We start from the raw sequence: 13,123 nt of genomic DNA on the forward strand, positions 1-13,123 counted from the left end.
TGCATTAAAACAGCTCCGTTCTGCCCCTCTACAGATGGAAGCAATAATACCGATTCAAAACTATATCCAATTGTTGTTTCTTTTTTTAATCCAGAGTCTTCAGAAATTGAGTACAGTTTGCTTTCTGTCCCCACTTTAGAAGGACATTCGACAGGCTTTAATACAGCACACCTAATTATTAAAACTTTAAAAGAAAATGCAATCCCTCTGGATAATTGCTTAGCACTTGTTGCCGATAATGCACCAGTAATGGTAGCCTTGAAGACTGGTGTTGCAGGCATCTTAAGAAAGGAAAATTCAGATTTGCAGATTATGAGGTGCACCTGTCATTGAATAATTGCTTAGCACTTGTTGCCGATAATGCACCAGTAATGGTAGCCTTGAAGACTGGTGTTGCAGGCATCTTAAGAAAGGAAAATTCAGATTTGCAGATTATAAGGTGCACCTGTCACCTCTTAAATTTAGCAGCTGAAAAAGGGACAGCTTCTTTACCAATAAATGTGGATGAACACATTGTTGATATTTATTATTATCTTGAAAGAAGTTCTAAAAGGAAGGAAAAATTGAAACAGTTCCAACAACTGCATAATACTGAAATGAGAAAAATTGTGAGACATGTGTGTACATGCTGGCTGTCTTTAAAGAAATGTTTATCTAGAATCCTCGATCAATGGTACCCACTTCTTGCATTTTTTAAAGAAGTAAATACTTTGAGAGTTAAGATAAAAGGTTCTATTGAAAGTTATAAAATACCTAAAGTAAATAGAGATGTAGTTATTACTTCCATTGTTAAAAATAGGTTTGAGAAAAATAAAGTAATTTCTGCACCATTCAGCAATTCAACTGGCAGCTCTCAAAAGAATACTGCAAAATATAAACGTAAAGCTGATACAAATTTCTTTCAAAATAAAAAAAATTGCTCAACACATGAAGCATTTTCTGATTACTGTAAGTTTATCTTGTGAAGAATGAATATTTATGTTTTTTTCTTCAGACCTTAACAAAGCATTTTGCTTTTTTTTACAATTCATTTTGCCATCATTCGATGTTCTTAACACAGTTCTACAAAGCAGAATTCCATTAATTCATGTTTTGCAATCAATGATTTATGATCTGTTTAAAGACATTTTATCAAAGTTTGTAAAACCAGTCTGTGTTTTGTCTTGTAATTCTATATATGATGTGATTTGTGGTGAAATAGAAAATCAGAAGAAAGATGAAGATTTGGTAATAGGAGCTGCAACTACAAAAGTAGTGGAAGAACTTTCAGAAGAAGACAAAACTAAGTTTTATCTTCATGTTAGAAGTTACTTCTGTCGAGAATGTGATTACATACTACATAAATTTCCAATCAACGATGAAGTGATTTTGCATGCTAAAGTTGCTGATGTTTCTGCTCTAGCAAATGCATCTTTTTCTGATATAAGGTACTTTTTTTAACAGATTTCCTGTGTTACTTCTTTTAGTCATGAAAAATGATGATATTGATGTTGCCACTGATATATTGCAGTCACAATTTTGTAGGTTACAATTAGAAAACTTGGATGAAGTCATAAAATCAGCTAGGATTGACACTCAGTGGAGTTTAATTGAAAAACTGAAAGGTGCTGATGGAATTTTAAAATATAGTGAACTGTCTAGAATTATGTTGGCCATCTTGACAGTTCCCCATAGTAATGCAGAGTGTGAGAGGATTTTCAGTGTTGTGAAAACGAGGACTAAATATAGATCTAATATTAGTGATTACACATTAGAAAAACTTTTATTAGGGAAAGCAGGCCTACGTGGCAATAGCTATAAACAAAATTAAGAAATTTCTTTCTTAACAAAAGCAAAATCTGCCACTGTTCATAACATTTGTATGAAAACTGGTTAAAGTGCCCTTTTTTTTTTTTTTCCTTAAAGGATGCAAGTATTAAAAATGCATTTTATGTGTAAGGTATTTTTGTGTTGCTTGCATTTAAGAATTAGTAACTATTTAAAGTTAATTCATTATTAAAAACTATATTTTTGTCATTTAAAAAGTCTTTTTAACATTGTGAAAAATCTCCTGATTTTTGAGTGTTATAGGTTGGCAAGTATGCTATGGAGAGTAGTTTTGGTTATTAGTTATTTTACTCTACAAAAATTAAGAGATTTTTGTCATTAATTTAGTATCAAACTGGTTAAATCAGAATATTATAATTAGTTATAAATGCCATTTATTGCAAAAAGTTAACATTTTGTCACTGTTATAAAATTGGTTAGAGGAATTACAGTTATAAACATTAATTACTATTTATAAATTACAATTTACAATTAAAATTTACAATTGTAACTTGCAATTTATAATAATAAACATTACAATTTATAAACTCTTTATAATTTCGTACAGATAATTAATTTTTGAAAGATAGATATTTTAGGTAATTAATTTTAGATTTTTAAGTAATTAATTTTGTATTTAATTTAAGAAATAAGTTTTATTTAAAAATTAACAACAGTGATTTATTCATAGTACAGTCAAAAGTCTTTAATCCGGACTCGTCGGAACTTCGGCGATTCCAGATTATAGATCATCGGTTTAAATCTGGTAAGATGGCATACAGAAATTATAAAATTAAAAATATGAAACTGTAATTTATGAAATAAAGAGCAATTATGATCTAAAGGGTATCAAAATTTACAAAAAAAAGCTTAATTTTTATTTGTTTACTTTATTAAACATTTCTTTCAACGCGCGCATGCGTAAAGCATACATTACGCATAGTCGAAATTAGAAAATTGCAACCAGAAAAATATTTGATGTGTATTCGTCATATTTATAATGATGAGGAATTTGATTTAAATCATATCAAAGGCGGAGTACATCGAGATGAAATACATTTAGTAAGGAATTATAAGCCGAATAAAATAAAAACATTTGCCCTGAAGATGAGGATAGTACTGACAGATCAACTTCCAGTTCATTGCACACTGCGATGTCTCCCCATCACAGAGCAGCGTGAAATTGATAAACAGATTTCGGAATGGTTAGAGAAACAAAGGATATGCCTTTATCCATTTTTTGTAGCAATTCCACTTTTTGTTTGATAGACATCGAAACGTGCTTTCTCTTTGTAGATCCTTTGGCAGCTCCAGAATCGGAAATTCTTATTGACGTAATCGAAAGTTCAAGCTTACTTTTATAAAATTGCTCTAACAGTCTGCAAAAAATAATAAGCCGGATCCAATTAGAAGATTAAGGAACATCGCAACCTGCAACATTAACTGAAATAGATAATTAGATAATTTTAGCTTAGCTTATACCATCCATTATACATTAAACGCGCATGCGTAAAAATATTATGCGCATGCTTAAACGCAAAATGCGTTTACGCATGCGCAGAAAGTTTGTAGTTTTGAGGTCCGGATTAAAGACTTTTGACTGTATGTACTTTGAAATATCAAAGTAAGATTTGCATCATTTTATTTGCAGTTTTTTTTTAGTAGGTTAAGAAACTTCAATAAGTATCAGAATAGTAAGAATCTGTAAATTTCTTTTTACACTTGTAGTTTGTAAACACTTCTATAATATAAATTTTAGTAATGTAATTAGTTTGAAATTGGATGTACTCAATCAATTATTTAAACATTTTAATCATCTAAATAATTTATGTATCCAAATTTCTCATTCCATTGTTACATATTTTTATGCTGTATAATCTGATTCTGATTTTAGAAAAACCTTTAAATATTTAGATAAAGTACCATATGTGTTTCGTAATAATTGTGTTATGTATATATTTCTTAGGAGTGCTTTCAATATTTTTTGAAATCCGAAAAGATATATGGTGAAGCTGCTTGGGATTGCCCCAGGTGCAAGCAAAAGAAAGAGGCTGAGAAGCGCCTGCGTATTTGCCGCTTGCCAAATATTTTGGTCATTCAGTTGAAAAGGTATAATTTTTCATTTTTAAATTTTTGGTCTTAAATTTTATAATGCTGTTTTAAGTGGCCATTTTTATCGATCTGTACTGATTTCGAAGAAGGTATGGATGTTTGTATTCTCCCCTTCTCATGGGTATTATATCAGCTACTCTTTGTAGTACATATTCTCATTGATGAAGTGGCTAAATAATCAATGACCCCCCCCCCTCCATTCTTGGCTAGTGCTTAAACAACAAAAAATGGTAGGACATTTGAAATGGTAGGTTGAAAAGAAAGAAAATGTAATAGAGGTTATTTATGTATTTTTCCTGAAAATAAATCAAAGGTTTTGTCAGTCAGTTGCTTTTATATGTATATTTATATGTATGCATGTGTGTGTATTTATATATATAATAAATACAAAAACATTATCTCTTTCATACAAAGCTAATTAAAATTTTAAATTATGGAAATTCAATTGTAAACAAATAAAAGATAAATTATTGATGCAAACTAATTTGAAATATTCAAATTCAGAAAGCATAAGTAAATTAAGTGCAAGCATCCTTAATACATGAAAAAAATATTTAATAATCCATAAATTAATTCTAAAACTTTAAATAATTTTATTAGATATATATATATATATATATATGTAATATAAACAAACTCAGAAGTAAGGACCAGCAGGAATTTTGATAGCATAGAAGTGTTGATCCATAATGAATAAAAAATTGGAGGCAAAAGCAGATTAAATCTTCATTTTTTATTTCAGCAAACATGTTGTGGCCACAATCAAGTTGGCAGTTTAAATGTGCCTATTCCAAAAAGTTTACATTTTTTATATATTTGCAGTAAGACAGAAGGAGCAGACAGACAGCAGTCCAGCTAGGTCAAAGCGTAGAAAGCAAGTGCATTATGTTCAGGGTGAAATCTTAATTCAGACTGAGTTAGTTTTGCTTCTCAGTACATTTTGATTGGATAGTTAATATTGCTGTAAAATTACTATTGGCTGCTTGAGTTTTAGTTCCATTTACATCACCAGAATTGTGTAAGAGTCATATGACATGGATTAATCTAGAAATGAGGCAGTGCAGAGAGAGGTTACTATTTTTAGAATTGAGAAGGGAAATTTATGTTTCTAATTTAATCTTTTACATATTCTTTATTTTTCTTACATATTTATATAGATATATACATATTTGAAAATAAACAAAGCATTTGCTAATGGTTTGTTTCTTGTAGATTTTCCTACGAGGGCTTATGGAGGAGAAAATTACAGACTCACGTAGACTTTGATCTAGTTTTGGATGTGCCTTGTGAAGAAAATGGTGAAGAATGCCTCCAGTCATATAGTTTATATGGTATTGTGGTAAGAAGAAAAGTTATTTTAGCTTTTTTTTTTTTATTATTATTTGCTAATAGCCATATCATGTAATTTCTTGTTTTATTTTACAGATTATGTTTAATAAAGTTTTATTAGTTCTTAATACTGAAATTGCTTTTTTTTTTTTTTTTTTTTTTTTTTTTTTGGTAAATAAGTAACTTTTTTCTTATGTTCATTTAATAGTCTTATATATAATTTTATTTTCTTCTTCGTAGAATCATTATGGTACTTTGGAAGGAGGACATTGTAAGTATGAAAATTTATAAATAATCATGTGAATTTTTAAATAGTGAATTTATTTAAAATTGTATAAAGATATTAATATGTATTTGATTAAAAGATAGTTAGGGATTTGAGTAAAAAATCTATTGAACGTTTTTATTTTTTTACCGCCATTATGTTTATAAAGTACATGCTATTTATTACTAGAAAAAATATTCATATTCTACAGTAGGTGAAAAAAAAAAGATTCATTAATTCATGATCTTTATTTCAGTTTTGTTTGTACTATATTGTGTTGTGATTTCCTTTTTAATATTCATTGACTTTTCTCTTGTTAAATAATTCCTCTAATCCTCTGATTAGTGAACTCTTAAACTTTTTTTTAATTCCATTTATGTGGAATTATTTTATAATAAGACAACTAAAACATTATGACCACTAATGCGTTGCACGACCTTTGATCTGCAAAACAGCTGCAACTTGCATTGGCATGGATGCCACAAGTTCTTGGTAGATGACTGTGGACAGGTTGTACAAATGTCTAAGCAGCGGTCATGCAAAATCGAAATATTACGACATGATGGTGTTTGAGCTTTGAGTTGTTGGTCCATGGCATCCCAAATGTGCTTTATCAGGTTAAGATTCAGCAAGTTAAGTGGCCTGGACATTTATTGGAATTCATCCAAATGCTGCTTGAACCAACTCCAACACAATTTGAGCCTTGTGGCATGGGGCATTGTCCTGCTGGAAGATTCCATTTCCAGTTGGAACAAAAGATGCATGTAAGGGTGCAACTGATCCACAGTTATGTTGAGAGAGTCAACAGATTTCATGCCTATTTTACCACAGCTAAAGGTCCCAGAGCCGCCAATGAAAACATCTCCCATGGAAGACTACATAACCTGACATGACCATCAATGTAATGAATGAGAAATCATGATTCATCCAAAGGCAGCTGTCTTCCACTTTCCATCGTCCAGTCCCAATATTCCTGTGCAAGCACATGAGTGGGATGTCTGTTGTGCAGACCCATACCCAACATTGTCTGCTGAACTGTGTGTTCTAAAACACTTATACTTGGACAATCATTGTATTCGGCTGTCAGTTGAGCCACTGTCTGGCGTTGATTTTGCTGTACCAAGCAAGTCAGTCTCCGGTGTCTTTTTCTTTGATGGCACATGAGCGTCTTAACACCTTGGCTTCTACTGCTGGTTTAATCATTTAGCCACTTTGCATAAAATACTAGCAGTGGCAAGTCATGAACAGCCTACCAGTCGTGCAGCTTCGGAGATACTTGTTCCAAGTCTTTGGACCATTACAATCTGCCCTTATCAAATTTGCTTAAATCAGCAGCCTTTTCTATAACTTACAAAAGTAAGTACAGGAATGATTCCTTACTTTCTCTAAGCAGCAGTTAAATACCATTCCCTCTTAGTCACACGCCCTCCATATCGTCCAGACGAGTTCATTGAAAAATGTGGTAATCAGTGTATGTTTGAATAACAGAGTCGATATTTTTGAGCTGAACATATGCTATAAATGTCTCTTGCTGTTATTGTGTGTTGTTTGATTAAACTTTAAGCATTGCTGTTTTCTGTTTAATGATGTAAATCAGGGGTCTGCAAACCTTTTTTGGGGATTGGGGAAGAGCCAGATTGGGAAAATTTTAGACTTGGCTACCCCCCCCTTCCAAAAATATATTCAAAAACTCTTTTTTTTTAGCAAATGATATTTTTATATTTTTGCAGGATGTTTATACACATTTGCTGATGCTTACAAAAAAAATCCATTTATTAATAAGCATGTGTTTAGTCCCGATAAGTTAAATTTTATACTTATTACATGGATGCAGTTGATTTTTCTGAGATAACGTTTTATAATACTGAAGTTCAAAGTCTGTACTTCCTGTCATTAGCATTTTTTGCAAATGGTCATATGTTAATAATTGATATGTACTGTGATTTTAAATACTTCATTTCAAAAATATCCTTTTGCATTCATAAGTACTCCCAAATATAGGTATAAATCTCATATTTATAATTTTAATTGATCATATTTATTTTTTGAAAGTTATTTATTGTTGGATTAGATAAATTTTTCAAACATCATATTTTGCATATCATCTTACAGATTAGTCGTTTCTAACTGAAAGTCTTGGGGAAGCTTCTGTACAAGCACATTTTTGAAAAATGGAAGTATCTTTTGCACTTGTATTGAGATCCAAAAAATGCTGTAGTAACTGTAGTTTTATGTTCAGAAAACATATCTGCTGCAAACTTTGGGAGTATTTTTGTTGTTTTGCTAATACGTGAAATTTTTACAGCATAGAATTTGTTTAATGTATCAAACTTGTTCAATGTGATTTGTTTTTCAAAGAACAGAAATTTTCAGTAATGGGACTTTATGATAGAATATTTTTCACATATAAGCATTGTTTTTCCTTGTAATGCAAAATTACATTTGTTAAGATGTCTGTAGCAAATGCTAATTTCTATAGCCATTCATTGTGCAGTAATACTGTGAGTGGGCATTTTTCCTCATGTAGAAAATTTTCTGTTATTTCTCTTAGTTCAAAATATCTCAGTAAGACTTTTCTGTTGTTGACCCATTCGTCAAACTGCTGCATAGTTGTGCAAGTCAGAATAATTTAATTTAGCTTTGATCTCTAATAAAAAATCATGAAATTGAAGATTGTTAAGTTAATGAGAGAAAATAAAATTAATCAAATCACTGATGCAATTAGTTCAGTGATAAATTGTTGTGTTTCCTGCAAAGAGCCTGCTGGTTAATATTTCAATGAATTACCAGAGGTTTTGGACATTTAGCCTCTTCACAACCTTTAAAAATTTGTCCAACTAGTCCTTTCCTCGTTTCGCACATATTTATGCAAGGTGGATTTTTCATGAAAACCTCCATCCTTATAAGTTGGCTGTATTATAAGTATTCACTGCATTTGATTTTGCTTCTTAGGAAAATGCATGGGAAACGTTTCTTAAAACTGTATCTGATAACACAGTTGTGTTCTTTAGTGACGAGGCTCATTTTTATCTTTTTGGATGTGTGAACAGGGAAAACATGGGCTACTGGAGTGATAACAAACCCAGAGCCCATTTGAGGCCCCTTCATTGTGAATGTATAACTATTTTGTCAAGAGTAAAAATTATTGGTCCCTTCATTGAATTTGCAGTTTCAGTGTATTGTGATCATTATGTGAACAAGATTGAAGAGTTTTTTTTTTGTTTTGTTTTTTTTCCCCCTGCAAAATTTTGACAGAATGAGTGTTGGGAATAGTTTTAGTGGGATGAAGCTATGATACACATGGCACAAACTGCAGTGAGGTTTTTGTGGGAACACTTTCCTGGGCCTCTGAACTTTTTGAGGAGAAATCTTCAGAGCCACTGCACTCACGTGATTTCAATTTTTTCATGGGAGTATCTGAAATCATTCGTGTTCACCTATTGTCTAGGAAGTCCTGCACACCTAGTATTTGTCATGCAGTAGCCAACATACAAATCAATACACTGGATAAAGTCAACCGACATTTCTGAAATTGATTACATCAGTTTATCACCAACGGGGTTGCCACTTGCTGGATACGATTTTTAAAACAGTGTTGACTGAAATTTCCAATATTTTAGAATAATGAGAATAAAGCATTAAATGACAACTACTAATATCATTGGTTTAGTTGAGCCTTCAAATTACCAAATTATGCTGTCGCACTTTGTACAAGTGTCAGTTCTTATTATTGAAAAGCCCTTTTAAAAAAAGACGTTTTTCTCTTAGTTGCCTATTTCTCTACATTCTACATCTGCTTTCAAAATTAAACTCTTTATGGTCAAACCGTTGCTACAATTATTAAAAATATTTAATTAAATCTTTTATTAATGTATTATCCTCCTTCCCCTAAGAAATGACTGATTGCGTACTGTGAGTAAAGATATGCTTTGGGTTGATATAAACTACTCTGAATATTTAAAAAATATATGTATATATAGTTAAATTGGACTAACATTTTGTTTTTTATATATGCAAACTATGTAAACTAAAAAGCACAAATTTTACAGTTATATATATATGTTATACAGTATTTGATTTATTCTCCTTTTTATTTCATTTAGTTACTAAAAACAAAAATAAAAAACTCTTAAAATGTGTTAAATTATAATTTAACAATTTTCCTCTTCTTTCATATAGACACAGCGTACTGTAATGCATTATCTAACAAATGGTACAAATATGATGACCATGAAGTCTCTGAAATTAATGTATCTGATATAAAGGCAAGTTTTACTTTATTTAATATTATTGAACTCTACTTTTTCTGTTATTGTCCTTTTTTGAAATTTCCAAATATCCCTTTTTCCTAGACAAATTTAAATCTGTTGGTCATGTTATTAACATATAGTTTTTATTATGCTTTGTACGTTGCTTAATAGATTTAACATCAGAATTATTATAATGGTAAACAAGTAATTTTATACAAGGAACAAAGTTCATTTAATGCATTGCAGTCAGTCTGCATAAAAGAGTACTGAAAATTTGTTTGCATGCAGCAGTACACTTTCAGCATAAAAATAGGCTGTGAAATGGGTCAGTGAATGTTTTTTCTTCTGAGAAGTTAAAATTTTATAGAATTTGTAAATTATTTATTTGTCTTGATTTTATAAAAAATTGCTAACTGCAATAAACTTCCTTAACACAAACTCACTTAAGGTGAACACTTGGTTAACATGAACAAAATTTTGGTCTTGGCAGCGGTGTGTGTGATCTTGAAAGAAATTTTATTAGTTGACTTGAATTTCACTTAATGCGAATTACAAACTATTTTTTTGTCTGTTGCTGCATTAGACTTTTTAATTTAACATAAAATTTCAAATCTGCTAGGGTTGCATTGAAGAATGTTTTATCTTATTTAACTGAAAACCTCATAGAATACTCTGTGTTCTTTAAAACATAGCCAGTCTTGCTTAACAAGTAAATCATAGGTTCGAAAATCTGAGCCGACACTTTTTAAAAACACCAACATTTATTTTCACGCCATTTCTAATTCTACAAAATCTTAAATTCAACTAACTATCAATCAGAAAAGCAGACATAGACGTAATGATGCATCATCTGGGCACGTGATCCTCGTGACAGACGAATTCTTTAGGGTTGCCACAGAAAGGCAGTGTGTCGCCACAATTCTCCCACCTTTTGAGTGGATGGCTATACACTCAAAACATAAAACTTACATCAATATAAATGATGTTTATATAACAAAGAAAATTACTTAATACTTAAATCATATTACTTGAAAAATAAATTAATACTGAGGAATAATACAACAATAATAGCACAACAAAATAAATCATAATAACTCAAAGACATGAATTACATTATTCGTGATTTTACAACTCTACCACTACTGGTGGTGAAAGGAACTTGCTCATTTTGAGTATTATCTATTATATTATCCAGTTCCAATCTAAACAATCTCTGTATTGGTCTCAAGAACTCTGAATTATTACTTTTTAAAAGAGCAACTCTTATGTTGCCATCTCGACCAGGGATCACTCGAATAACGCATGCTAAATTCCAGTATGCACGGTTTTTATTTTGATCCTCCAGCAAGACAATTTCTCCTACAGAGAGAGGTTTATTTTTGTAATTTCTGGTAGACTGCTGTCTTAACTGCCCTAGATACTCAGAGCGAAATCTCACTCTTAACAATTCTCTCATTCTCTGGAGATACTTCGCTCTTCTACTCAATTTTTCTTTGTCCACATTGTCAATATCAGGTACACCCGACTGTGGAGTTTCATGCAGAAATTTTTCTGGAGTTAAAGGCAAGGGATCTTCAATATCGTCAGACACGTACGTAAGTGGTCTTGAGTTGACAATTCTTTCACAATCACACAAGACGGTGAGTAACTCTTCATAACCAAGAGAAGCACGACCTAAAATTTTTCTTAGTATTTGTTTTACAATTTGTATTAAACGCTCCCACCATCCACCCCACCAAGCGGCGGATGGAGGATTAAATTTCCATTGTATTCTCTTTTCAGCAGCCTTAGAGCAGAGGCTGTCCCAGTCAATGGTTTGCAGAACTCTCTCTGCACCCACAAAATTGTTCCCATTATCGGAATATATGGTGGTAGGGTGTCCACGACGTGCGATAAAACGCCTTAAAGCTTGAAAAAATGATTCAGTTGTTAATGAGGTAACCAGTTCCATATGGATAGCACGATAAACCGCACAGGTGAAGAGCACAATATACGATTTTCGTCCATCCTTTAAATGCAAGGGTCCGGCAAGATCACACCCTACAATTTCAAAAATGGCTGAATCACGAACCCTATCATTTGGTAAAATGCCTGGGACTGTCTCACCTCTTTTAGCCTTAAATCTCTGACATGTTACACATTTTCTTATACAGTTCCTTATAGTTTTACGTGATTTTAAGATCCAGTATATTTCTCTTAAATGCGACATCAATAATGTAGTACCTGCATGCAATAAATCTTTGTGTGCACTTAATATCAATAATTTGACTACTGGATGCTCAGAAGGTAATATGATGGGGAACTTAAAGTTGCTAGAGTCGTTACGATAAGCAACATTAGACTTAGCTCTTATTAGACCCTGACTATCGACAAATGGTCTGAGTCGTCTTAGCTTATCATCTGTTTCACCATTAAACGACTCTTTTTGTATTAATAACATTAAAGCTATTTCTCCCCTTTTCTATTTCAGATACAGTCAAATCCTTAGAATGGTTGTTATTATTATTATTATTATTATTACGTACATTATTATAAAATCTGAATATCCATGATAACATTCTTACAATTTTCTTAAATGATGAGAAATACTTATAGTACCACCCAATACAATTATCACTCTTTGCCAGCATAACAATAACTGTCTTACGTATTTCTGAATTAACCAAATCCTCGTCTGGTTCATCATTAGATTTAGGCCAATTTGCCTCATCTTCCCGTAACCAATCAGGTCCCTCCCACCATTTTCATTCTATTAATTGATCTGCATAACAACCTCTAGAAAGTAGGTCAGCAGGATTGAGACTACCAGGAACATGTCGCCATACGGTGGGGGAGGTCAACGACCTGATTTCCTGTACACGATTAAAAACGAATGTTCCCCAACGTTGATTTCGCCGTATCCAACTTAAAGCCGTCGAGAAGTCAGTCCAACAATGAATACGAACTTCATGTAGGCCAATATCATTAATAACTAAAGACAATAATGTAGAACCAATATTACAAGCAAGAAGTTCTAATCAAGGAATCGTAATAGGTTTTAAAGGAGCTACTCTCGATCTTGCGTGTATCAAACTAACCTTCACCTTTTTGCCACTCTGTACTCTTAAAAAGACGCATGCACCATACGCACTTTTACTACTGTCACAAAATAGATGTATACTCACAGCTTCATTAATAGATTTGAGACCTACCCATCTAGGTATTTGGATACTGGATAGCAAGTACAACTTTTTAAGCCAAAACTTAAACTTTTTGGTTAATTCATCAGGAAGAACATCGTCCCATTTAAGCCTTAAATTCCAAGTTTCCTGTAAAATTAGTTTTGGAATCAACATTACAGGAGCCGTATACCCTATAACGT

The 13,123-nt window shown here is 31.9% G+C and overlaps 1 protein-coding gene across 1 annotated transcript in view; it reads left to right on the forward strand.

Moving 5' to 3' along the window:
* Positions 1–13,123, forward strand: part of LOC118182732 (ubiquitin carboxyl-terminal hydrolase 8-like) — a 147,176-nt gene that overhangs the window by 111,256 nt on the left and 22,797 nt on the right. Inside the window, exons 18-21 of the mRNA XM_085816942.1 lie at positions 3,773–3,915; positions 5,131–5,257; positions 5,488–5,518; positions 9,692–9,777. Of these exons, the coding sequence (XP_085673068.1) occupies positions 3,773–3,915; positions 5,131–5,257; positions 5,488–5,518; positions 9,692–9,777 (387 nt within the window). The remainder of the gene's footprint in view (positions 1–3,772; positions 3,916–5,130; positions 5,258–5,487; positions 5,519–9,691; positions 9,778–13,123) is intronic.

The sequence above is a fragment of the Stegodyphus dumicola genome, chromosome 5 (genome assembly GCF_044657685.1).
Source record: "Stegodyphus dumicola isolate Sdum_Otavi_A_Nest chromosome 5, ASM4465768v1".
Lineage (NCBI taxonomy): Eukaryota > Metazoa > Arthropoda > Arachnida > Araneae > Eresidae > Stegodyphus > Stegodyphus dumicola.